This window comes from Orcinus orca, chromosome 3, assembly GCF_937001465.1.
Source record: "Orcinus orca chromosome 3, mOrcOrc1.1, whole genome shotgun sequence".
NCBI classification, from domain to species: domain Eukaryota; kingdom Metazoa; phylum Chordata; class Mammalia; order Artiodactyla; family Delphinidae; genus Orcinus; species Orcinus orca.
Window position 1 is genome coordinate 71,902,452 of NC_064561.1, and position 27,341 is coordinate 71,929,792.

At 43.0% G+C, this 27,341-nt stretch overlaps 1 protein-coding gene across 1 annotated transcript in view; it reads left to right on the top strand.

Annotated features, from left to right (window-relative positions):
* Positions 1-27,341, top strand: part of TRPC7 (transient receptor potential cation channel subfamily C member 7) — a gene marked incomplete at its 5' end in the record, with an annotated part of 123,545 nt that overhangs the window by 55,149 nt on the left and 41,055 nt on the right. Inside the window, 2 exons of the mRNA XM_049707869.1 lie at positions 10,427-10,591; positions 15,917-16,133. Of these exons, the coding sequence (XP_049563826.1) occupies positions 10,427-10,591; positions 15,917-16,133 (382 nt within the window). The remainder of the gene's footprint in view (positions 1-10,426; positions 10,592-15,916; positions 16,134-27,341) is intronic.

Below are 27,341 nucleotides of genomic sequence, written 5' to 3' on the forward strand. Positions count from 1 at the left end.
TAAATATTTTCCAGATTGATGTCAGTTTGGTAATGCCATACATAGAAATTAAACAACCCTCATTCAATCCAAAAGAGAATCCTCGAACCCTATTTCAGCCTCCCATTTCAATCTTCTCCTGCACAAGAAGACAAGAGCCTGGTTTAGTTTTCATCATCTCTCCCTGTCTGCCCTCTACTAAAGACGTGAAGACAGTTAAATGTTCATCAGACCCTGAGAGTAAGAGAGGATGTGTTATATTTAGAAATCATTCTGGGAATATGAGTCACAGAGAAAATGACGGAGCAGATCTTAGAGGCTTCAGAAGAGTACAATTTATCACTCAAAATATGTTTACTGAGTACCTACTATGTGCAAAACATAAGGCTGCACACTCCTGGGGATACAAAGACAGTTGGTTCCCTCAAAGAGCTTAAAAACAGCAGAAGAGATCAGATGTAAACACAATAATACAGCTATTCACAGCTTGACCCATGACCATGACTGTCAAGTGAGTTGGCTGTACAACAAGACCCAGAAAAGTCCAAGGTATCTCAGGGGGCTGAAGGACTTAGTAGGACTTGAAAGCAAAGAGAAACTTGGATGTTGAAGGTTGATTAGGAACTGAACCAGAGAGAAACTAGATAGACCTTCCTTGAAACAGGCATGAGGGCTACTACACAGGCCATGTTTAGGAACAGTATGTAGAGCAGTTTGGGTGGAAGGGAGTGATCGGGAACGTGAGTAGTTAAAGATAATCCAAGAAGGTTTGCTAGAAGCTGCTTCCATTTCTCCTTTAGTTTCAGGCTAGGGCACAGCCCTAAGTGGGGTCGAGAGAGTCACTGCCCAGGAATGGAGAGTGGCCTCTTTGTGACACTGTGAAAGAGCAGAGGCAGTCATCTGGAGCCAGCTGGAAGCTCACTCTGCGTCCACACACAGTGTGACTCTGGCCATGACAACACAGCCAGACTGGAAACCAAGTCACTTCATCAGCACCCTCAGGGCTCAGTGCTGTGGGAGGACTCCCAGGAGCACTAGAAAATCGCACAGTCAGCATTCGCCTCCAGGAGGGCCAGCCAAGGCCCGCTGCCACTGTGTCTGCACTCAGGAAATGGCTCGCTCAGAGCTCTGGGAGAAGCCCAGAACCATTTGTTTGGGTCACTGCACCCCAAAGACTGAAGCACAGGGTGCTTCATGAGAAAATCATGTCACAGATACAGTCCTCAGAACCTACCAATTTGGGGCATTTGTGTAAGTAATCCCTATTGATCCGGAAAATTCAAGCTTTGACTAATTTGAGGTCGAGGAATTTTCCACGTCCTGCTGACCCTGGGGAACAGGAACAGAGAGTTATCTTTGGGAACAACAAGCAAACTACTCAACTGAAAAGACGGTATCAAATCTCTGTCTCTGTGGGCGTGAAGAGTCTTCAGAAGTGCCCATCTCCTCTTGCTGCCCTGTAGACTTCCAGAATGGCTCAATCAGCAGCTACCTGGCAGGACCCTCCGCTATGTAAATAACCAAGAACACGCCAGGGTTGGCTGGGCTAGCAGATGCACAAGTGGAAGAGAAGGTAGGGGAAGCTGGAATCGAGTGAGAGCCATCTGTGCAGGCATCCAAATGGAATCTCCCAGCGAAGAGGGGAGTGTTTAAAACGCACTCAGTTAGCAAATGGGGGATTCTGAAGACAGCGCTGCAGAACAGGTGAGGAGAGGGAGGCAGGTGTGGAGGCAAGGCACGTGAAACACGGCAGCAGAACTCCCCAGGAGCTGAGCTCCAATCCCCGCCTGCCTCCCTGGCTCCACTCTTGGGCACCTCCTGCAGATGATGGTATGAATTTTTTCCTGGTAAGATCTTTGAACTCCTAGCTCAGTTACCTCTGGAAATGAAGAAGTTGTTGTTGCTGCTGTTGTCGTCATTTTCCAATCTCCTGGCACTTCTGCAGTGAGAACAACTTCAGTGGAGACATGAATTCAGTCATCTATCTGCTCATCATGTCTCCTGGATAGCAAGCAAACTTTCAGCCTCTTGTACCCATGTGTGTCTTCCAGATGTGGTCACATGGCCGCAAGTGCTGGACTCTGCCACACCACAGGGACCATGTTTGGAAGGCCACTCTGGTCCTCTAGATGGCGCCAGGTTTGCAGTCTGAACTCGGAGAACTTCTTGCTGCACCATTCACTCGTTCAGATGACACTGTCTGAGTACCCATGCATTGAGCACCACCCTAAGGACCATAAGAGCCCTCCAGAGGGGTTTTCTCTCCAGTAGAGGGTTACACAGGCATTATAACTACGATTAATGAGAGAGACTACAAATGACTTGAGAGGAGAGAAAGAAAGTTTCTCACCTGAATGGGCAGGGTAAACTTTCACGGAAGAGACAGTTATTGAGCTGGACAAAACTTGGCTATGGGGCTTCCCTGGTGGCGCAGTGGTTGAGAGTCCACCTGCCGATGCGGGGGACGTGGGTTCGTGCCCCGGTCTGGGAGGATCCCACATGCCGCGGAGCGGCTGGGCCCGTGAGCCATGGCCGCTGGGCCTGCGCGTCCGGAGCCTGTGCTCCGCAGCGGGAGAGGCCACAACAGTGAGAGGCCCACGTACCGCAAAAAAAATAAATAAAAAAAAAAAAAAAAAAAAAAAAAAAAACTTGGCTATGGGGGGATGAGAAGGAAAGCACTCCAGGTTGCAGCGATACCTTGACCAGAGGCTCAGAGATGGTCAAGCTTGGGAAGGCTCTGAGAACAGCTTTGCTGGAGTTTGGCCAGAGACTAGGGATGGGGAGGAAATGAGCAGAAGCTGGAACAGCAGCTGGAAGTCAGGTTTTAAACTCTATCTCTTACTCTCCCATCCTTTGCTCTGTTCTTCTGTTTCCTTCCTTTCCCTCCCTTTCACTTGCTTCCTTTCTCCCCAACCAAAATCCCCTCCATCTAACCCTAACCCTCCATCCTCCCATCCAACCCAAACAGTGCAAATGGAGTGGATGTGGGATTATCATAAAACATCTACTGCTCTGGAGAAGGAAGTCAGAGATCAACTGTCCTCCCCAAGAGGACACAGCCCACTGCCACAGGGTGAAAGGAGACACCCAAAACTCTGGCTGGGGGTATGAGCATCTCTGCAGCACATGTGAAATCTGTAGGCTCACAGAGAGGCCCTCCTGCTTGGCAGATAGAATATGCCAGAGACCTGACCCAGAAAAGACGCAGGAAACGTCAGTTGAGAGAGGCGGTATAAGGAAGTGGTTAAGAAATGTCCACTTTGGATCTGACAGTCACAGTGCCATCAGCTCTATAATGGGCATAATGGATTAAATGAGACAATGTTCATAATGTGCTCAAGCAAAGGGCCTGATCCATATGAGTGCTCAATAAGTGTTTGCTTTTACTGTTTTATTTATGGTAAAGAACTAAGACCGGGAAGGGCTAGAGTCCAAGCCAACCAAATCAAGAGAATTTCAGAGGGAGCTTACACATGAAAAGACCTCAGGCTTTGGAATCAGACAGACCTGAGCTGGAACCCTGACTACACCATTCTCTAGCTGTGGGACTTAAATTGACCCAGCCTCAGTTTCGTCAACTGCAAGATGGGGTCGATAATACCTCCTCATTTGTATATGAGGATGTAGATACTATATCCATTTTGGGGGAGGGTTATTGTGAAGATTACAGATAACATAACCAAAGTTCCTTCATAGACTAGGTCCTAAATTATTAACAGTAAAAAAACACTCAAGCTGTGATTTTAAAACATTTTACTTTGTCTAGTGCCCATGCTTAGAGGCTACTTGAAAGAGGTATGAATTGTGGGGCTACCCACGCAAAGCTCCAAGCCCCACACCTCTTCCTTCTCATTCTCCACCACCATTTACCCAGAACTATCCTGGATCATACTCTTGTAGTGGCCTCTCAGGAGCTGCATGGCTAAATAAATAGGTTCAGTAGGCATGGTGGCAATGTTGGTTCTATATTAGAATGCTCTATTGATTGAAAACTTAATAAAACAATGGCAACTTCTGCTTTCTTTTTTACTGTAATTAAGCATACTAAGTTCTTCAGGAATGTTTAACTCTAAAATCACATGGTCACTCAACACTCTGCTGATGGATAAACTCAGCAAAGGGAAGAGCAAAGAGAACTATTTTAAGCCCTGGAGGGAGAGCAGAAGTGGTAGTAGGAACAGCAGCAGCAGTAACACCAATGTCCACCTTAAAGTGTGAGTACCAGGCCACGTACTGAGCATCCAACACATGTTTTCCTCTCTCGTAGATCACGAAGCTAGGAGAAGTGAGGTGGCTTGCCCAGGGTCACACGGCTAGAAAATGTCGTATCTGGGATTTGAACCAGGATGGTCCAGCCTCAGAGCCTGTGCATGTAACCACTCTGCTAACTGCCTGCACAGAGAAGAAGAGTCTGAAGGTTAAGTTATCAGTGTAGACAAAGCAACCAGCTGTGCCAAGGATGTGGGGCTCTCAATAGCAGGTCTCACAAGAGGGAGGGACCCAGGAGAAAGCACACTGATGGGATGAGCATTTGGTGTTCATTCATTCATGGAAGGCTTACTCCGTAAACTGGTGGGTGTTACTGCTCAGCCGTATTCCATGCACAGACTCACAGAGCTGAGAGCTCCCTGTCGACAAGGATTGCAACTTCTCTGTATTTCCAGTGCTGAGCACAGTGCCTGGTAAGGGGCAGCAGTGAGGAAAAATATGTTGAATGAATGAATGGACAAACCAACAAACTAAACTAGTCAACAACTGACATTTCCATTCCTCTTCATCCCTCGTCAACTTCCATGACTTGAGAGCTTTGCCAAGACAAAATGGGAGGGAAGAACATTAGCACCATTGAACCAAATCCCATGAGATGCAGCAGACAGGAAGTGGCACCACAGAACTATACTAATTCAGTCTGACTGTCCACACTAAGAACAGCCACTTGACAACTGGTACAGTATCTGTCTCTTTTTGCCTATGTAGACAGTTTCCAGAGGGAGGAAAAAAGATTTCTAGACGGAAAGGCTAGTGATGAGCTAAGTGGAAAATCTTGACCACAGTCACATTGGACATCAGCCTTTGATGGTTTATCTGTATAAAATAAGTCATTTTCTCTATAAGCATTGGATTTCATAAATTTTTCTCCAGCTAATTTATTCTTCAGCTTATCAGATCATGCATTGCCACATCTCATTATTCTGTAAATGAGGCCCAGTGTCAGAGAAAAAAATCTGTGTTTAAGGATTATGGAAATCATGCAGCCTCAAAGCCTCAGCTCAAATGTAGCCCTCTTCCCCTCCCCACTAAACGGGAAATGCAGGATTTAACAGCTTTTAAGGTGGAGGAGGGGAGGGGCATCGAGGACGGAGGAGAAGTACTTCTGCAGGTTCAGGAACCTGTACTGCGCCTCACTGATGGAGGGCTCCAGAGTGGAGGGGGAGCATCAACATGGAGCTGAGTAGACTGGAGGGTGACCCTGACTGCCCTAGCAGAGACCAGCCCATTTTTACCTAATTGCCTGGATAAAGCGCTTTCATTGGAGGATACAGAGGGAGGTACTGGATAGAGAGGGAGTGGCCTCACGCGCCTGTCAGGCTACATGAACCTTTCCAAAGGCAACAACACTTCAAGAAAATCTGCCAAAACAATGTGGAGGTCAGAATAAAGATAAGGAGGGTGGAGTAGAACCTCAGGGAGTGAGGAGGAGGACAGAGAAATAAGAGGAAGAGGGAAAGGAGAAAACAGGAAGGGAAAGGAGAGTCACGGGCTTATTTTTATTTATCAAATACTAATACAGCACTTACTATTTGTCAGGTACTGTCCTAAGCACTTTACAAATCCTTACTCACTCAATCTTCATTATTAGCCTCATTTTACAGAAAAAGGAAGTGAAGCATGGAAAGAGTCAATGATCGAAGGGCATATGGCCAGGGTGTGGCAGGGCCCGGACTTGAACCCAAGCAGCCATGTACCCGTCCACACGCTTAAACATCCCCCATCAGGAAAGTCTTAGCCCTGTTGTAATATGAATGTATGGCCCAAGGGTGTTAATATTCCGTGAAACAGCCCTAAAAATACTCAACAGTTACTTAAGGAATGTTGATAGCTCTTCAACAACTATCTATTCTTAAAATATCAGATATTTCCTTATAAATGAATACAAAGCAGGGAAAAGAATGAAGGGGATAATTTTCCTTCAGGCTATAGAAGAAAAATAGTAGCCCATGGACCAACTGAACGCAAAGAAAGAGCCAAGATTTGGCCAATATGCCCAAAAGTTCCCATATGCCAGCATTATATTCTCAGTGTCACCAAGGTCTGGGAGGAATAGGAAGTTTAGGTGAGATATTAACAGAAAACCAGCTTTGGGTACAAATGTTGTTATACTAAACATGAAGGCTGGTCAAACATGCCACCAGAATAACTGGCTTGAGATGGACTCACGAACCGGCAGCCACATGAATTCTAGGCCCTCCTGACCCTCAGGTCCTATTTTCCAGTCTCCTTCTCCATTATAGGGAATTCTGTCTCAGAGCTCCCTCCTATCCCTCTTTGCAATTTAACTTCTTAGCTCCCCGCCCCAACCCAGTCCTCTGGAACAGTCCACCCCAGCTGTGGGTCTGGTCTGACGTGTATTCTCTTGATAGGCTGCTCTGCTCCATGTAAGCCTACCTTAACAGTCTCAGCTCCAGGCCATCACTCCCTACTAGGAAGAGTGTGAATCAGGTCGATGGGAAAGCTGAGGTGGTCAAACCAGTTCTTCCCTTGAAGAACTTTCATAAATGCGTACCATGCTCTCAGTCCAGAATGGTTTAGGGGCAGGAATGGCCTGGGCAATCCTCTTGTTAGGATCCAGATCATTCCATCCTATTGTGAGCCAGATGCCAAAGAAATCTGGCCCAAGACAACACTGATTTTCTGAGTTCCCACTCTGTTCTATCTAGCTGTGGGCTTTCCTTCCTCTGTTCCTCTCTGACTCTGCTTTTAAAAACCCTCCCCCTGCTCCTGCCTTTGTTCCCTGACTGAGTGCCCTTCTGGTTAGGGTGTTCTTTGTGTCTTGATGGTGTGCCTCGTGTTACTCTCATCTTCCTTGGGTCAGGAATGATGTTTCTTTGTGCTTCAAAAGCACAGTGGAGAAAAATCCTCTGATACACATTGAACTGTGCGTCACGAAGTTATCTTCGAAGTCCTGCTCCCAATACAGAAAAGTGCCCACATAAAGATAAATAACAATCTGGGCTTCAGCTATCAGCTGCCGTCAGCTTACTGGGAGTATTATAAAGTCTGTCTACAAATAAATAGCATGTTTGGAGCTAGGCTGCTTTATTATGGAGGAAGAAAGGCCACTGTGGAAACTAACAAAGGTCTAATCAGAGGACAGAGTCTCAAGAGAGACCCCCCTGTTTTAGTCGGGACCACTGTCCTCTGAGGCAGGTAAGGGCAAGTGGGAATTGTTCCCACTGTGTTCCCTCTCAGAATTCTTCCCCTCCTGCTCTGCTGCCCAATTTGTTGTGCTGATTTGTCTGCAGGAGGCAGCAGAAGAAGCATGGATGGGCTTCTCCCCAGATAAACACAAAGAGGCCAAAGGCAGGGGTCAGGACGGGAGTCTTTCCAGAGCAGCTACAGTGCAGGGAGCCACAGGGTGAGCCAAGTGGTCTTCCGCTACTTCATGAGACTGTGTGTTTCTCCAGAGCAGGACCATTTCAGCACCGAGGGAAGGCTAACTGTTGAAAAACAGAACCGACCGCCGCCCCCTCCAGGCCTGCAAGTTGACCTGCAACGGGACGACTTGCTGTGATCAGGCTCTGAGAATTACTGAAACATGTGCATGACGTTCTGTTGTTTGCTCCACTTTGTTGTGAGCCAGAAAAGGCACAGGAAAGCATATGATGGCCTGAGGGTTCCTACCTGGGTTGAGGAGAATCTGTTGCTCTTGTTCTTGAAGGGAAAAGCCACAATGGTTGACATGAATCCAATAATGCTACCCCAAAAAAGCCTCATTTGCAGCTAATGATTGAGTAACAGTATCGCCAGGGGCTGCTGCAGGGCCAAATAAAGCTTTGATAGCATCCTCGCAAATCATTTGGTTGCTACTGTGAGTTCCCAGAAACTGGAAACAAGAAGATGTTGCCATCTGCGTTGAGAATTTTTTAAATAGCTCTATTTATATTGTTCTTATAATGAAAAGGGAATGTTTTGCATTTCCCAGAAATTGCTGCATATATCCTCTTAATACCCAATGAGGCAAATGGGATGAAAATCGGGACATTATGATCCAGGGTAATCTACTGAAAATGCAGTCTCTTTGAAGAATGCCCAGTCTATCTGCTCTAGTCCATGCGGCATATGGCTATCCTGACAGGGCCAAAGAGCAGGCTGCCTAAAGCAAAGAATGGCTTCCCTTTGTCACAGGGAGGAAATAAGCTAATGAGCACAATTTTCTCAAGTGTAAACTTTATTCCCATAAATGTTACTTACATATTGCCTATTACCAGTTTCTACTGGCCGAGACTCAGAATCAACTAAAAACAAATGGCCACGTAGCACCAAATATTTGCAGAAAAAGGATATTTGGTTACAGCAACTCAAGTCAACCTGCTGAATCAATCAGAAAAAGGAAGATGCTGTATATGAATCTAGGGGTGTCTCGTGGACCATGTGTGCAGAGGGGAGCTGGACCTCAGAGAGGGTAGGACACTACAGAACCTCTTTCTATACAACTTCATCCTTCTTTCTCTCTTTTTAACTGGCTTGTTTTGCTACTTAGTCTACACAGTGGAAGGTAGCTGCCCAGATCCCTGAAGGTTACATGTTAACTCCTCAGTAAATTAAAAGACTGCCTCTCTCGATCACAGTCTCAAGTAGCCTGGGCACATACCCTGAGGAAACCATAATTCAAAATTATGTGGAGACATGTACCACAATGTTCATTGCAGCACTATTTACAATAGCCAGGACATGGAAGCAACCTAAATGTCCATCAACAGATGAATGGCTAAAGAAGATGTGGCACATATATACAATGGAATATTACTCAGCCATAAAAAGGAATGAAATTGAGTTATTTGTAGTGAGGTGGATGGACCTAGAGTCTGTCATACAGAGTGAAGTAAGACAGAGAAAAAAACAAATACCATATGCTAATGCACATATATGGAATTTAAAAAAAAAATGGTACTGATGAACCTAGTGGCAGGGCAGGAATAAAGATACAGACATAGAGAATGACCTTAAGGACACGGTGGGGAGGGGGAAGCTGGGGCGAAGTGAGAGTAGCACTGACATATATACACTACCAAATGTAAAATAGCTAGCTAGTGGGAAGCAACCGCATAGCACAGGGAGATCAGCTCAGTGCTTTGAGACAACCTAGAGGGGTGCGAAAGGGAGGGTGGGAGGGAGGCGCAAGAGGGAGGGAATATGGGGATATATGTATGCATATGGCTGATTTACTCTGTTGTACAACAGAAACTAACACAACATTGTGAAGCAATTACACTCCAATAAAGATGTATAAAAATAAATAAATAAATAAATAAAAAGAGGAATAAAAACCAAAAATAGCCAGCTGAGAAAACCTATTGGACCCAGTTTAAGTCTGGGTTCCAACCCTAGTCCAACATATATCAAGAAGGGTGAGGTCAACAATACAAAATGTCCACAAAAGGCCCACCTTGTAACCTGGCATGAGGGCAAGGCAGATCCAAGAGAGGGAGGTGGCAGTGAGAAGCTACTGCATGGGGATACGATGTGTCAGTGCTCCAGCATGCTACAATAAGCAACAGGGATGCAAGCCAAATACCACTGAAATCCAGTGGGGAAATACTGAGGAGGTTTAACATGTCCTCTGGAAACTCCACTGCAAGAACTTTTTCTTAGACAACAGAGGAAAAGAGAGAGGAACTTTTCTACAATATCTCATTTAACTCTACAAGACAATGTGACAGGATCTGTTTTGCAGAGGACAACACTGAGGCTCAGAGAGGTGAAGTAGCTGGCCCAAGGCCACCTGCCTAGTAAATGGTAGAGCAAAATTCAAACGCATGTCGATTCTAAAATCCCATTCATGCTCCATCCATTCCAATATGTTGACTCCCAGATGAACTCTGCCCAGAGATAAGTCTCCTCGGATTGGAGACAAGCATCTACCCAGAAGCTGACTGTCATTTTCTGTGCCTGAGACTTCTCAAGGCCCTCAGCTTACCAAGCCCTGATGCAGCCAGTCCCATGAGGGCCAGTCCTATGAGGGCTTATAGCACAGAGACTCCCAGCATCCCCAAGTCAGAAGGGCCCAGCAGGTACCTGACCTAGCTGCTCTGGCTCGAACACCCAGGCCACCCTCCCCAGGGGAACATGTCAACCCTGAGCTACTCATAGGTCATATACTGTTCAAGTGCTACTGATGCCATTTTCCTGTTTGCATTTTGTTTTTGTTTTTGTTTTGTTTTTACAGTTCGTTGCTCATCCTAACTGTCAACAGCAATTGCTTACCATGTGGTATGAAAATCTCTCAGGCTTACGTCAACAGTCTATCGCTGTGAAATTCCTGGCTGTCTTTGGAGTCTCCCTAGGCCTCCCTTTTCTCGCCATAGCCTATTGGATTGCTCCGTGCAGCAAGGTACAGACTGCTTAAGGTGCATGTCTTTGCGGTTATTTCTTCTCTCTACTTAGCATAACCTAAAGTCCATTTTGTCCAAACATGCAGCTGACCATTTCCCACATTTAAAGAAAATAGCCCTGAGAGACCCAACAAAAGTAGAAAACCACTTAAGAGGGAAAATGCTAAGATTTGCTTTTTAAAATCATTTTCTTAAAAGACAGAGCAGTGATAAAATGGAAACTTCTATACACACAAGGCATAATCTGATCAATAACAGAATAAAGGGGGAATAAAGGCACTTTTCCTTTTCTAATTATGCAATGTCCTAAACATGGCCTCCAAACCCATAGTAGTAATAATTATAATAATGATAATAGGAATAGCCAACATTTATTGAGTACTTTCTTTTCGCTAAGCCCTTTTCATGCAACACGTCATTTCACTCTCTCAATTACATTATGATGCACACACTTACTAAGCAGGTTCAGAAAGGAGAAACAACTAGGAGCTGAGAGTCAAAGGCTTCTCATACTGGGGCACTGCAGACCCATCTCAACATCTTCCTGGTTTCCTGGCTTCCTTGTCTGGGTTCTGGCCCACGTGGGCAGCTACGTAGGTCACTAGAAGGAAAAAAGACAAAGGAAAAAGGAGGAGAGCTGGAAAGGTGCAAAGCTGGGTTCTTTTCTCACAGGAAGGGGGAGTGTCTGGTGCCCGCCTGTAATGGAAGGAGTGGAACCTGCAAGAGCCAAGCTGCTGCCCCTCCTGTTCCACCCTCCCTACAGCCCATCTGACCCAAAGCCACAAAAGGCATCAGCAGTCACTCCAGCTTCAGGCAAGCACTAGCGCCTATAAAAACAAATCATGTCGAAATTCGGAAATATATTTCGTAGGTTAAGTGGTCATTAAAGTTTCCAAAGCTGCATTTACTTTGTGATATAGTAAAAAAAAGCAATTAAGCTTAGGTAATCAACATTCAGTAGAAGAAATATGACTACAGGGAGATTCGTTCCACAGGGAATTTGATCAGCTAAGGCAGTTAATAAAAGTGTCATCAGTGAATGGATCCTCTTGTCAACTCCACCAAGACAAAACTCATGCCAGGACGATGGGCCCAAGACTTCAGATCTGCTAACGAGGCCACCTAACCAGGCAGGCAAGGAACTGACTGCCTTAGAGTAGAAGGGGTGTCAGAGAAAGAAATTAGGACTCAAACTCCTTCTTCTGTAGGACAGTGTTAACAATAAAAGTCCTCATACTGAATATGGTATTCAACCTCATATCTATTGAGGATTTTGTTTCTATGGCACTCTACCATGACACAGATTTCTAAATCGGTATTCCCCAAATGATACATATGTAGGGTAAGGCTATTTTTTTCTGTCCTTTATCATGAGCTGGAAAAAGCACAGTGAGTGAAAAAAGACTAACCAGATTGAAAACTGGATTAGCGCTGGTCATTTGTTTTAGGCACTTGTTTTCATAGTAGTATTAGCTAGTCTGTACTGCAAGTTAGATCATTGCCTTCATCCAGAGATGGACAGGGATGCTGCCTCCACACTCTCTAAGCCACAAACTGATTCTAGGGCATCAAACATTAAAATAACAGGCAAACACTGCCAATCCTCACTTTTGCTGTAAAACTAAATGTGACAGCTTCCAGGGAACTGGGACTAAGCAACACCAGCAAATTGGTTTGCCTCTACCTGCCTGGGGAAATATTCAGAAAGAGATGATATGCCAGCTGCTGACTAAATTTTTTAGATTTTCAGTAGGTCTGAGAAGAATCTTGGCCAATATCATGCAGATGGGATGCAAAAAGAAGGATGTGTGGACGGGGGAGGAATCCCGGACTTTCTGGGGACCCAGTAAATTCAAGAGACTGATGCCACCATGGAACGTAGGGGTGAGACCTATGGTGTCTTCTGGAATATTCTAGAAGTAATGATTGCAGGAAAGTTTGGCCCCATGGCTGCTGCTTCCTCTCCTCTGTTCAGAGACTATTCTGACTGACATTTTGTGTCCCTGGAATGTCCAGTAAGACAAAAAAACAGCTTGTACACTAAGCCCTTGCTTGTGGCCACTGGCAGCTGGCGGCAAGAGAGGGTGGCATTTGATGAGGAAGACTGGAAGTTCAGACTGGGGAGAGGTGCTGGAAACTCTCTGGGTGCTCTACTGCAGTCATGGCCTACCTTGTGGGCAACTGGCTACCAGGTCCCAGTTAGGTGCTTACACTTGTGGGCTAAGAGCCCAGTGCCACAGAACACAGAGGTGTGTCAACAAGTAAAAGCAGGTGTCCACCCTGAGGGCTTGAGAATGCAGTTCATTTGGAGCTAATTCAGGAGCACTACTCAGTTATCTCACATTCACCTATTTCCCAGAGTAAAAGAATAGTACCCAGGAAGTCTGGGCTTGAGCCAGAGACTGAGTACAGCAAGCCTGGATTTCCCGATATGTTCTCAGCTCATAAGGGCCAAGTAATGACAGAGCTGCTTTAGCCCATGTTTCAGACTCACCAGTTTTGCTCTTCAGGCAGAGGAGGACAAGACCTATGTCTCCCAAAGCTCTACCATCTCTTTTTATACCTAACGCTGTTACCTGACTCAGCGTTAATGATTCCCCAGCTAAGAGCTGCTGGTATATATTGGTTGACTTTTCTCCTTTCTTTTGGTTCACTTGGTGGCCTTGTGAAAGGAGGAAGTTTACCCCAAGCATAATTTGCTTCAAAAAATTGAGATAAATATGGAATGTCACAAAAAAAAAAGAAAAAGGAAATCCCTGAAATGATTTGATCTCATCTGACATTTATCAAAGTTTTACCAGTTAAAAAGATGCTTTCAAGCCCAGAAGAAAAATAGGAAAGGTGCATCAATGCCTAACCTCGTTTTTCCTCCCTATGGCTTAAATCAAGTGGGACTGAGCCCAGGTTAACCTTCTACATCACTGCAGGGCCTTATCAGGGTTTTTTCTTATCGTCTGCAATAAATACAATAATTTTTACATATGCATCTTCTGCTGGAAGATAACAACTTAAAGGAGGGAACAAAGAGAACATTAAATTCCTCAAAGCAGCTCTTATGGGGAATCCCAGGACCAGCATGGGCACAGCTGCGTGCAGATTCCTGACATCAGGTGCCTTGCCTAGATGAGAAGATGGAGAGGTGTCCCCAGGTCCTCATCCAGGTAGTCACTGGAAGATGCTACATAAAGCCCACTGATAAAGGACTGGGGAAACTTGGCCATCAATCCCTTAAGAGCTGTGTCTACCTCCGTGTTCTCCACCTTTTTCTGACATTTCTGGGACCCTGCTGGGACACACAGATCTGGTATCCCTTGCCCTCTCCTCAACCTTCCCTCTCCCCAATCTGCAGTCGTTCTCCAACTTACCTCGCCTCTCACCACTACCTCAGCTAGGACACAGTGACAGGAAACAATGCAATGACTATCTAAGGATGTCGCCTGTATATACCAAAGTATCCCAGCATCTTGGTTGGGAATTGGGGCTCCAAGATGCCAACACAGTCAGATAAAATGTGGAAAAATTCAAAGTATGTATTTGACATCACATAGGTCAATATGAGACATCGTTTGATTCCGTTTTTTTGGGGTTTTTTTACTGAATTTATGTAAGGTATTTTATTTGTCCTTATATTTAGTCTCTACATTCTGAATTTAGTACATCTACCTATGGCTAAAAATAATCTACAGTCCCTATTTTGTAAATAATAAGGTTAAACATTACTAAGAAATGTCATTTGTAAGATGTTTGTGGCCCCCTAGTTTTCAGGTAAACATCTTTTTCAACACTTCTGAAGTTATTCTAGTGCCATATGACAATTTGACAATGCAGGTGAATCCGAACAAGTTCTTTCCAGCACAAATAGGGATTTCCAACGCTCAGACTTGAAACGCAGTCTTTTTTAAAAAAAAGATTAAAATTATCTTTTTAAATTTCAACAGATGGGTTCTATGACATGAGAGCGTTACAATAATTACTGGCACCATTAACGTGGATGATTAGCATACTGAAGCCTACTGAAAGAACATCATCAAGCCATCTGATTTATAAATGTTATGTTGAACATAATGACAGTTAGGGAAATTTTACCAGGAGAAAATCCTATAGCTGATCTTTTGCTGAACCAATACTCTACATGCTGGTCCTATAGCTGATCTTTTGCTGAACCAATACTCTGCATGCTGGGTGACATTTCACTCTAGGACTCCTGAATGAGGCAGAACATGAACATCAATTAACTAGTCACTGGCTATAACTGAGCATTTGCCCTGGAGAAGGAACTGAGATCCAGGAAAGACTCCCCTCTTTGCTCTTGTCTTATCAGTATACCTGGTGAGGGGTTAGAGTTGGTGTTCAGGTGACGGTGACAGCAGTGATCTGGAAGAGACCCAAGTGAATTCATTTACAGGGGTCAGCAAAGACTGACTGTGCAGCCCCCAATTTAGTCCTCAAAAGTCCAAGTGGCCTTTGGATGGCAAGCCAGGGATAAGAAGATGTGACCAATACCTACTCCCTAAAAGGGCATCTTTTGGATCACTTCAGGCTCACATGGAACAGCTGCACAAGTTAATCATGTACTAGGCCACAAAGAAAATCTCAATAGTTTTAGGGTAGTATCACAGAGGCTATGATCTGAACACACGCTGCAATAAAAACAGGATTTTTTAAAGCAAGGGGGGAAAAGTCCTGTATATCTGGAAACTAAATAACCTCTGAGTTAAAAATGAAATCAAATGGGAAATTATAAAAATATTTATAACTGAGTATCAAGGAAAATGCTACATGTCAAAATTTATAGGAACATAGCTAAAGCAGTACCTAGTGGGAAATGCATAGCTTTAAATAAATTTACCAAGATATAAGAAATGTGGAAAATAAGTCATCTAAGCTAAAACTCAAGAAAATAGACAAAAGAGCAACAGAGCATATCCAAAGTGTTTTTTTAAAAAATTCTGAACTCTATTGAAACAGATTTTTTTTCTAGATTCATAAGGCATAAAATTCATACCCACATGGTTGGGGGTAGCTGTGCCGTCAGATTGTAAAATGATGTTGTAAAATGATGTCATATTAGTGTGTTCTACTCCTTTCTCTTACCACTCCCATTAAGTCTTCTAAACAGAAAAAATTAAAGTGAGTAGAAAAATGGATTTGGTCAAGCAGCCTCTCACATAAAAGCTCTAGAGAAAATGTCTGGGTTCAATTAGCAGCTTCTGTCCAAAACTGAGGATTCTCTGGTTCAACTTTCAGCAAAAGCCTTTTAAAGAGAGCCCTGAACTTGCCTGGAGCTGCCAGATTAACATGTCTTGTATATATTTTGTTTCCAGCTAGGACGAACCCTGAGGAGCCCCTTCATGAAATTTGTAGCACATGCAGTTTCTTTTACAATCTTCTTGGGATTGTTAGTTGTGAACGCATCAGACCGCTTCGAAGGTGTTAAAACCCTGCCCAATGAAACCTTCACAGACTACCCAAAACAGATCTTCAGAGTGAAAACTACACAATTCTCCTGGACAGAAATGCTCATCATGAAGTGGGTCTTGGGTAAGCAAGTCACTCTTTTAATGTCTCCTCCCCTAATTATAACAGGACATTATTAAACCCTGACTTCAGAAGCTCTTCCTCTCCTCTTGAATGCACTCTTGGCAGACAAAATGGTGAGGAGATGACCAGCAAGGAAGCCAAAGTCAACTTCTGTATGTGCTGGTGTAAAAGATGCACACACCTGTAATATAAATCCCAATTTTGAAAGGAGGTGTTTGGGGGAGATTCGTTCTGTACCTTTCCTTATGTGTGTACTGAAAGTGACTGTAAAGTGTGGGGGGGGGGGGACATATGGTTTTGCTCATTTAAATATAGTCTACTAGAAGCCTTAGGAAATCAAGTTCTGCCTCTGAAAAAAAGTATAAGATTGCATAGCTTCCAAGATATTTTTTGTTACCACTGAATACTGATACATAGTAGAATAGTAATAATACAAATCTAAAAAGTTAGGGGAGTAACGTGTTCTCATTATTTGTGTTAGTGAACGTAATGAAGCTGTGGAATTCCTCTTTGTGGTGCTATTTTGTGCTGCCAAGGTCTGCCACTGGAATTGCCAAGGAAATCCTTCCAAATTACCTCACTGACTAGTCAAGAAAGACTATCTCTCTTTTGCCTAACTCACAAGAACTATTACTAGTAGAAATAAGCAAGATAAGATAAAACTGGCAATGGCTAAAATTGTACATGGCCAACTGTGTTACAGATTTTTCTAACACTGAAAACTGCAAAATTTATTGGTAAAAAAATCAGATTTTGTAGGAAACAATAAAAAACTGCAAACACTATAATCAGTGATATTGTAAATAACCAAAACTTGATCAATAAATTATAAGATTTACATCAAAAAGATCTGAATTTGATGGGAATGTTTTGAGTAAAACAAAACTGAAAATAAAAAAGGCAAAAAATATATGCAGTACCAAGATTTTATCAATTAATTAAACTGTCCTAATGGTAGCCCCCAATTGCTTTTCTTAACAAAAATTCGATATTGGCATAACATTCATTATGTTTATGTTCACAAACATTGAGTCAAAATGTATTCAGGGTCAAAGTGTCTGTACTTTCAATCAACAAATTCACAAAAGAACAAATACCTGAAAAGACAGCCCAGTACATGCCCCGTGCTAATTAAATGATATTGCCTAAGAGAGCCACGAGAGTTGAACCATTGGAGAATATCCCATAGATCCCCAAACTGAGAACAACTGCGAGTATGGTCTCTAACCTGGATCTCTCAATAGGCAGAAGGTAATGAGGAGAAGAATGGTTTGACCCAAAGGGCAGAGACAGGAAAGCACACCATGCTTCCCAGGTGCTTTTTTAATCAACCGGCAAGTCTGTAGCCAAAGGTTCATTTTGTAGAGTCACTGGTACTCAAGTTGGAAAGGAAGATTAAAGCCTGTTGCAGAGTAAGTTCTGTGGCTTCACTTTCACAGTTGAGTCTAGTATACCGGCCCCACCTTCAATTTAACTAAATTAAGCACTTTAACACTAGGAACTTTACAATGGACTCAATGTTTATATCCCCCAAAATTCATGTGTTAAGACCCTAGTTCCAATGTCATGGTATTAGAAGTGGGGCCTCTGGGATGTGCTTAGGTCATGAGGGTGGAGCCCTCATGAATAGGATTACTGCCCTTTAAAAGATATCCCAGAGAGCTCTCTCACCCTCCCTGTGCCATGTGAGGACACAACAAGCAGTCTGCAACCTGAAAGAGGGCTCACACCAGAACCCAAACATGCTGGCACCTGATCTTAGACTTATAGCCTCCAGAACTGTGAGAAACAAATTTCTGTTGTGTATAAACCACTCAATCTGTGTAACTTTGTTATAGCAACTCAAACTATGACACGGTTAAAAAAAAAAAACAACAACTCACATGTTGGGTTTATGGATAAAACAAAGTATTTATGGCACCAATCGCTCACCCATCACATTTCCCCACCTGGGCTGCAAATAGAAGACAGGTGAGTCCAAGCATACTCCCCATTCAGTGGGTGCTACCATATGTTAACCACGGTACTCCTACTGACCCACGACTTCTTCCTGCACCCTCATATTTCTCTTCCTGGGTGTCAGAGTATTACCCCAATAAGAGGGAAGCATCTCTAGCTACAGAGGTCCCAGCTTTTGTAGTCTGGTCCCAGCTTCTACCCATCAAAGCAAAGCTGAGTTTTCAAGACCATTACGTAAGAAGTATTGTAAAGGGGAAGACTTATTTTTCATTGACCTACTTCCTGTTACATTTTAGACAGAAGAAAGATTCTAACTACTTTTTCTTACTAGATTATATTTTTCAAACTTTTATCATGAATAATTTTAAGAACTGCAAATTTCGAGAGAAGATTATACTGAACCCTTTGGACCTATTGCTCATCTTCAACAATTAGCAAATCAAAGCTAATTTTTGTTTCATCCTACTTCCCTTCTCTCAACCCTGTAGAATTTTGAATCCAATCCCAGGTATCATAAAATTTCATCTACAAACATTTTTGTGTGTATCCTGAAAGATAATTTTCCTTTTACTTTTCTCTAATCTTTCTGTGCTGCAAGTTCACTGACATTTTTTCTCCATTATCTGTGACTTTAATGCCCAACCACTGAATTTTTCATTTCAAATATTATATTTTTTAACCCTTTAAGTTCCACTTGGTTCTCTTTTACATCTTTCATTTCCTTCCTCGTGATGTCTGTATTTTCCTTTAAATCCTTGAACATAATGTACATATTTATAGTAAGAACTGTTATAAAGTCCTTAACTCCTAATTTCATCATCTCTACCATTTCTGGGTTACTGACTAAATTTTCTCGTGACATGGATCATATTTTCCTACATCTTGGTGTGTTAGTAATTTTTGATTGAATGATGGGCACATTACATGTTATACTGGTGAGCATCTAGATTTTGTTGTCTTCCTTTAAAAAGTTTTTTTGCTTTATTCTGACAGGCTGTTAAATTCTTACAGATGAGTTTGGTCCTTTTCAAACTTTCTTAGAGTGGACCTGGAAAAACTTTACCATACGAACTGATTATCCTTGTACTATAGAGACACACATCTGGGTCTCTACTAAATGCTCAGGGTAATCAACAAGGATTCTCAACTGTGGATGGTCACAGCTCAAACATCTTTCCACTCTGGGTGAGCTCTAGAAACTCTTCAGCTTGCAGCTCTCTTGCCGTTGTTTGTGGCGTTTTACTCTATGCATTCATGACTTAGCATTCAGGGAACATTCAAAAGGACACCTGTGTACATTTCTGGACTATTTTTGTTTGTGTTTGGTTTTGGGTTTGGGTTCTGTAGAGTACCTTTCTCTCTGGAACTCTGCCATACAACATCTAATCACTTCAGCCTTCCTGAACTCTAATCTCTGTGTCTTCAACTCATTGGGATCGCCTTCTGTGCTTCTGGAATCCTTCTCCATACCCTGCAGACTGAAATGTGCTTCCAGAAAAAAATAAAAGACAGGGCTATCATGTGGCTTACCTTGCTTGTTCCTCTTAAGGATCACAGGGCTCTGCTATTTCCAACGTCTGAAAATAGTTTCTTTTCTTTTTTCCAGTTTACTGCTCCATCATGACTGGTAATAGAAATCAGGATTCTTTTCCTAAAACAGAATTACAAACATAAAAGAAAACTAATCATTTCTTTTCAAATACCCAGTCAGTATTCAAGTTTCTTTGACTGAGAAGACAAGTTGAATAAATATCCTAGCTTGCTTTCTCTCTTCCTTAAGGTCTCTGTTCACATTTTACCTTATCAGAGTAGTTGAGCAGGTAAGAGCAAGCTCTCTTACCTCCCTCCTCTGATAAGGTGAAATGTAAACACAGACCTAAAGGAAAAAAGAAAGCAAGCTTTGCAGACATCTGGGTGAAAAGCATTCCAGAAAGACAGATCAGTGTGTGTTAAAGGCCTGCATTCAGGAGCAAGCTGGACAAGTTCGAGGAACAGCAAAGAAATTAGTGTGGCTGCAGCAGAATAAATAAGGGGGAGATGGCAGAGATGAGGTCACAGGATAGGCAGAGTCAATCATGCAAGGCATTGGAGGCCATGGTACCGAGTTTAGATTTTGCTCTGAGTATGACTGGAAACAACTGGACAGTTCTGAGCACAGAAGTGACATCCTACAACCTCATTTTCTAATGGATCACCGGCTGCTGTGTAGAGAACAGATGATTCTAGGACAAGAGCAGAAGCAGGGAGACCAGTTAGGAGGCCACTGCAGTAATTCAGACAGGAAATAGCTGGGTTTGAGGAGGTAGTAGACGGTTATTATATTTTGGAGGTAAAATCAATAATATTTACTACTGGATTGCCTGTGGGGTGTGAAAGAAAGAGAGCAGTCGAGGAAAATTCCAAGTTTTTTAGCTCAAGTAATGGTATAATAGAGAGTTCCTGTAAGGCAGGAAAGACCAGGGGAGGAGCAGTTTGGAGAGACAGTAGATATGGAAATCAAGAGTTCGGTTTGAGATTATCTATTAGATCTCCAAGTGGAAACATCAAGTAGCAACTGGATACAGATGCTGAAGGTCAGAGAGGATGGGGCTGGAAACATAAATTTGGGCATGTCAGTCTACTTAAAGTAAACTGTATGCAATACCTCAACTGTGAATGTGGACAGATGACCCGAGGACCAAGCCCTCGGGCACAGCAATATTTCAAGGATGGGAAAATGAGAAGTATCTTACCCAGCAAAGGAGACTGAGATAAGAGAGTGGTGTCCCAGAAGCCAACCAAAGTCACTGTGTCAAGACCCAGGCAGTGATCACTTATGTCGAGTGTTGCTGACAGATCAAGTAACATGCGGCCTGAGACTTGACCACTGACTTTGGATGCAAAGTTCCTGCGTAGCAAGAGGGGATGGGATCCACCAGGCAAGCAGAGGACTTGCCCTTAGCAGGAGTGTGGACACTTCATCTACTCTAACAGGAGGAAGGTGGAGTTGAGGGCACAGAGCAGGTAGCTTGGTAAACGCAGTGCTAACTACAACGTGCAAGTTTTCTGATAGTGTTGTTTCTATTTTCTCAATTTTTTTCTCCATATTTTGTAGTTACAAGCATTATGTACCAGGCACTGTGCCAGATACTGGGGAAGCAGCTATAAAATAAGACTAATATTATCTTGTCTCTATTTTCTGGAGCTCTTTAATTATAAAATACTGCTAATAATAATAACAACTTTTAAGAGGAAGACATTGAGCACTGTGTTCACTGTGTTCTTTGTGCTGGCACACCCTAAGGTCCACAACCTGATATATTCTGCTCAGACACGGAGAGGCTTGAAATGGTAAGAGGCCCTTACTGAACGAGTCCTCACATGCTACTCCCGGGCACTGCCAGGAAGGCCTTGGAGCAGCTAGAAACACAACACACAGTTCTCTTCCCCCATGACTCATGAATGCAGTCCTTTGGACAGACTGGCTATACAAACCATGACTGCCTTGCCACCAGGAGCAGCCCTAGAGCTGAACAGGACTTTAGGACCCTAACAAGTTCAAACTGGTCCCCCAGTGATGGACAGAGAGGTTGACCACTAAGAGATGAAGGGCCTTGTCCAGGTGTCCTTGCTTCTGCCCTTCCCACCCTGTGCCTCAGTAGATGCTCAGCATAGGAGCTAGAGATCCATTTAAAATGTAATCAGGTTTTGTCACTCTTTGCCTCAAAACTCTTCAGTGATATCACATTCTCCCTCAGCATGACAGTCAATGTCACTATAAAGGCCTACAAAGCCCTCCACCTCTCTACCCCACCTCTATGCCCTCATCTCCCATCACCTCCCACCTCATTCACTCTCTTTCAGCCCCACTGGCTTCCTTGCTTCAAACAGTTTCTGCCTCAGAAACTGAGCTTAGGCTGTCCCCTCTGCCTAAGATTTCTTCCCACAGGCAGCACCATGGCTCACTCCCTCACTTACTCAGGTCTATGTTCAAAAGTCTCCTTCTACCAATCACAAGCACTGAAACTGAAACTGTGATTAAAAATCTTTCAACAAACAAAAGACCAGGACCAGATGGCTTCACAGGCGAATTCTATCCAACATTTAGAGAAGAGCTAACACCTAACTTTCTCAAACTCTTCCAAAACATAGCAGAGGGAGGAACACTCCCAAACTCATTCTATAAGGCCACCGTCACCCTGATATCAAAACCAGGCAAAGATGTCACAAAGAAAGAAAACTACAAGGCAATATCACTGATGAACACAGATGCAAAAATCCTCAACAAAATACTAGCAAACAGAATCCAACAGCACATTAAAAGGATCACACACCACGATCAAGTGGGGTTTATCCCAGGAATGCAAGGATTCTTCAACATATGCAAACCAATCAATGTGATACACCATATTAACAAACTGAAGGATAAAAACATATGATCATCTCAATAGATGCAGAAAAAGCTTTTGACAAAATTCAACACAAATTTATGATAAAAACCCTCCAGAAAGTAGGCACAGAGGGAACTTACCTCAACATAATAAAGGCCATATATGACAAACCCACAGTCAACATCATTCTCAACGGTGAAAAACTGAAACCATTTCCTCTAAGATCAGGAACAAGACAAGGTTGCCCACACTCACCACTAGTATTCAACATAGTTCTGGAAGTTTTAGCCACAGCAATCAGAGAAGAAAAAGAAATAAAAGGAATCCAATTCAGAAAAGAAGTAAAACTGTCACTGTTTGTAGATGACATGATACTATACATAGAGAATTCTAAAGATGCTACCAGAAAACTACAAGAGCTAATAAATGAATTTGGTAAAGTAGCAGGATACAAAATTAATACACAGAAATTTCTTGCATTCCTATACACTAATGACAATAAATCTGAAAGAGAAATTAAGGAAACACTCCCATTTACCACTGCAACAAAAAGAATAAAATATCTAGGAATAAACCTACCTAAGGAGACAAAAGACGTGTATGCAGAAAACTATAAGACACTGATGAAAGAAATCAAGATGATACAGACAGATGGAGAGATATACCATGTTTTTGGATTGGAAGAATTAACATTGTGAAAATGACTCTACCACCCAAAGCACTCTACAGATTCAATGCAATCCCTATCAAAATACCAATGGCATTTTTCACAGAACTGGAACAAAAAATTTCACAATTTGTATGGAAACACAAAAGACCCCAAATAGCCAAAGCCATCTTGAGAAAGAAAAATGGAGCTGGAGGAATCAGGCTCCCTGACTTCAGACTATACTACAAAGCTGCAGTAATCAAGACAGCATGACACTGGCACAAAAACAGAAATATAGATCAATGGAATAGGAGAGAAAGCCCAGAAATAAAACCACGCACATATGGTCACCTTATTTCTGATAAAGGACGCAAGAATATACAATGGAGAAAAGACAGTATCTTCAATAAGTGGTGCTGGGAAAACTGGACAGCTACATGTAAAAGAATGAAATTAGAACACTCCTTAACACCATACACAAAAATAATCACAAAATGGATTAAAGACCTAAATGTAAGGCCAGACATTATAAAACTCTTAGAGGAAAACATAGGCAGAACACTCTATGAAATAAATCACAGCAAGATCCTTTTTGACCGACCTCCTAGAGAAAGGGAAATAAAAACAAAAATAAACAAATGGGACGTAATGAAACTTAAAAGCTTCTGCACAGCAAAGGAAACCATAAACAAGATGAAAAGACAACCCTCAGAATGGGAGAAAATATTTGCAAATGAAGCAACTGACAAAGGATTAATTTCCAAATTCTACAAGCAGCTCATACAGCTCAATATCCAAAAAACAAACAACCCAATCCAAAAATGGGCAGAAGACCTAAATAGACATTTCTCCAAAGAAGATATACAGATTGCCAACAAACACATGAAAGGATGGTCAACATCACTAATCATTAGGGAAATGCAAATCAACACTACAATGAGGTATCACCTCATTGGCAGAATGGCCATTATCAAAAAATCTACAAATAATAAATGCTGGTGAGGGTGTGGAGAAAAGGGAACACTCTTGCACTGTTGGTGGGAAAGTAAATTGATACAGCCACTATGCAGAACAGTATGGAAGTTCCTTAAAAAGCTAAAAATAGAACTACCATATGACCCATCAATCCCACTACTGGGCATTTACCCTGAGAAAACCATAATTCAAAAAGAGTCATGTACCACAGGCTTCCCTGGTGGCGCAGTGGTTAAGAATCCACCTGCCAATGCAGGGGACACAAGTTTGAGCTCTGGTCCAGGAAGATCACACATGCCACGGAGCAACTAAGCCCGTGCGCTACAACTACTGAGCCCACATGCCACAACTACTGATGCCCATGCACCTAGAGCCCATGCTCAACAAGAGAAGCCACCATAATGAGAATCCCACATACTGCAATGAAGAAAGGCCCCTGTTCACCGCAACTAGAGAAAGCCCATGCACAGCAACAAAGACCCAACACAGCCAATAATAAATAAATATTTTTTTTAATTCAAAAAAAAAAGAGTCATGTACCACAATGTTCACTGCAGCACTATTTACAATAGCCAGGACATGGAAGCAACCTAAGTGTCCATCAACAGATGAATGGATAAAGAAGATGTGGCACATATATACAATGGAATATTACTCAGCCATAAAAAGAAACAAAGTTGAGTTATCTGTAGTGAGGTGGATGGACCTAGAGTCTGTCATACAGAGTGAAGTAAGTCAGAAAGAGAAAAACAAATACCGTATGCTAACACATATATATGAAATCTAAAAAAAAACTGGTTCTGAAGAACCTAGGGGCAGGACAAGAATAAAGATGCAGTCATAGAGAATGGACCTGAGGACACGGGGAGGGTGAAGGGTAAGCTGGGACGAAGTGAGAGAGTGGCATGGACATATATACACTATCAAATGTAAAACAGATAGCTAGTAGGAAGCAGCCGCATGGCACAGGGAGATCAGCTCGGTGCTTTGTGACCACCTAGAGGGGTGGGATAGGGAGGGTGGGAGGGAGGGAGACGCAAGAGGGAGTGGATATGGGGATATATGTATATGTATAGCTGATTCACTTTGTTATACAGCAGAAACTAACACAACATTATAAAGCAATTATACTCCAGTAAAGATGTTAAAAAATAAATAAATAAATTTTTAAAAAAGAAGAAACTGAGAATAAAAAAAAAGAAAAGTCTCCTTCTCAAAGTGAAGACTTTTTTAAACAACCTGTTTAAAATTGCAAGTCTGCCCACCCTCACTGTCCTCCCATTCTCCCTTCTCTTTTTCTTCCTAACAGTTAACATCTCTGACAATAAATACTACATGCTTTCCTTTGTTTCCAGCCTGTCTCAATTAATATTAATATTTCTCTAATCATACAAATTGTAGTTGATTCTTTTCATCTTCTGGTAGCTCTTGCTCCATGTAGGTATCTGGTTTTCCCAAGGCCCTCTCTCAATGGCCACATAGTGTGACAATACTCTATTACTTCCCCAAACCCCTACTGGATATGTAGGTTGTTCCTCTTCTGCTGTACAATTCTGTGGAAGGGTCAAACCCAATCAGAAATATATTCTTCGTGAACTCCCGACGCTTTACTTGATTACTAGCAGAATTTTGAGAAACTTCTAGATTGTAAATGCAGGAGATTTAAACCAGGGGCAGAGGAGGTGGAAGCCACAAGGAGCCTAAGACCACATGCAAAGGTAGAAGAAAAACCAGGACACAGTATGAAGGAAGCCAAGAGGCACTTCCCCAGTGGCACAGTGGTTAAGACTCCATGCTCCCAATGCAGGGGGCCCGGGTTGGATCCCTGGTCAGGGAACTGGATCCCACATGCATGCCGCAACTAAGAGTTCACGTGCCAGAACCAAGAAGCCAATGAGCCACAACTAAGGAGCCTGCCTGCCACAACTAAAGAGTCCACGTGCCGCAACTAAGGAGCAGATGAGCCACAACTAAGACCTGGTGCAAACAAATAAATTTTTTAAAATTAATTAATTAATTTTTTAAAAACTTAAAAAAAAGGAAGCCAAGAGAAGAGCGTGACTGAGGAAGGAGGGGTGAATTTGCTAGCAGGCGTGTGTGTTCTCCAGAGCTGTAAGACAACTTGCTTTGGGGAGTACCAAATGAACCAGAGATCACAGATTCTTCTGCCTGGAGAATCTCCAACATCAGTTCATACCATAGGAATATATCTTTCTTGCCTGTATCATGAGCAGCCACTCTGGGGTAGAGGAAAGAGCTTATAATACAGCTTGTGACTTGGAGAGTGTGTCTATACAGACACTCACCAGAGGACTGTGACAACATTAGTGGTTCACACAAAGCCATGGAGCTTGGAGGGCAGGAAGCCTCTTCACCACGCATGTCATTTCTCCATCTAGGAAGAGAATTATGTCATGAAGACTCTCTCAACCCAACTCTTACAGAGAACCTGGCAGTGTTTTCTTAAACAGATGCCCCAGTTGAAAGCTCAATTGATGGAGTGAGATGCAAAGGCCTAGCACAGTAGGAAAATACACTTAAAGAGAGGGAGAGAAGGAAAGAGATTGGGACTGATTATCAAGAAGCCCAGTCCTGACTGTGTCCCTTCTGCCTTGGTGGCTCTGCCTCTCTGAATTTCAGCTTTCACATGTGTAACATGTGAGGATCAAGCTGCTCGTTCACGTCACCCACCAAGGATTACAGACTCTTCGAGGGCAGTGCTAAGTCTTAGCTCCAGAATCACACATCTAGGTTTGACCAAGAATAAAACTGCAAAATCAAATAGGCTGTGTTCCTCACCTAAATCATTCTTTTGATGGTTTCCTCACTTATCTAGGTAAGATTTCCAAGTAGACTACTGCAGCCGACCTGCCAAAATTTCTCCCCGCAAGTCAGACCACGTTGCTCCTCCACTTATCACCTCTAGGAGCTAACTAGCTTAGGGTGACATATGGCCTGAAGGAGGGCCTTTCAGGATCTACTGGGCCTTCACTAAGCCTCCCTGCTGCCGACCTCCAGCCCCAACCCGAACCCCCACCAACCCGAAACCATACGAAGCCTCTTGCAGTCCCCTACAACAGCCTGTTCTCCCTCACATCCACAGCCACTATGTGGAACACCTTTCAGCCCCTGCTACCTCCTGGTTCCTCATGCCAGGTGTCTCCTCCTTTATTCAGTCAACAGATATATGTTATGCCAGGCACTCTGCTGGGTCTCATGATTGTAATACTGACTGCTCTTATCACTGTGTATCCA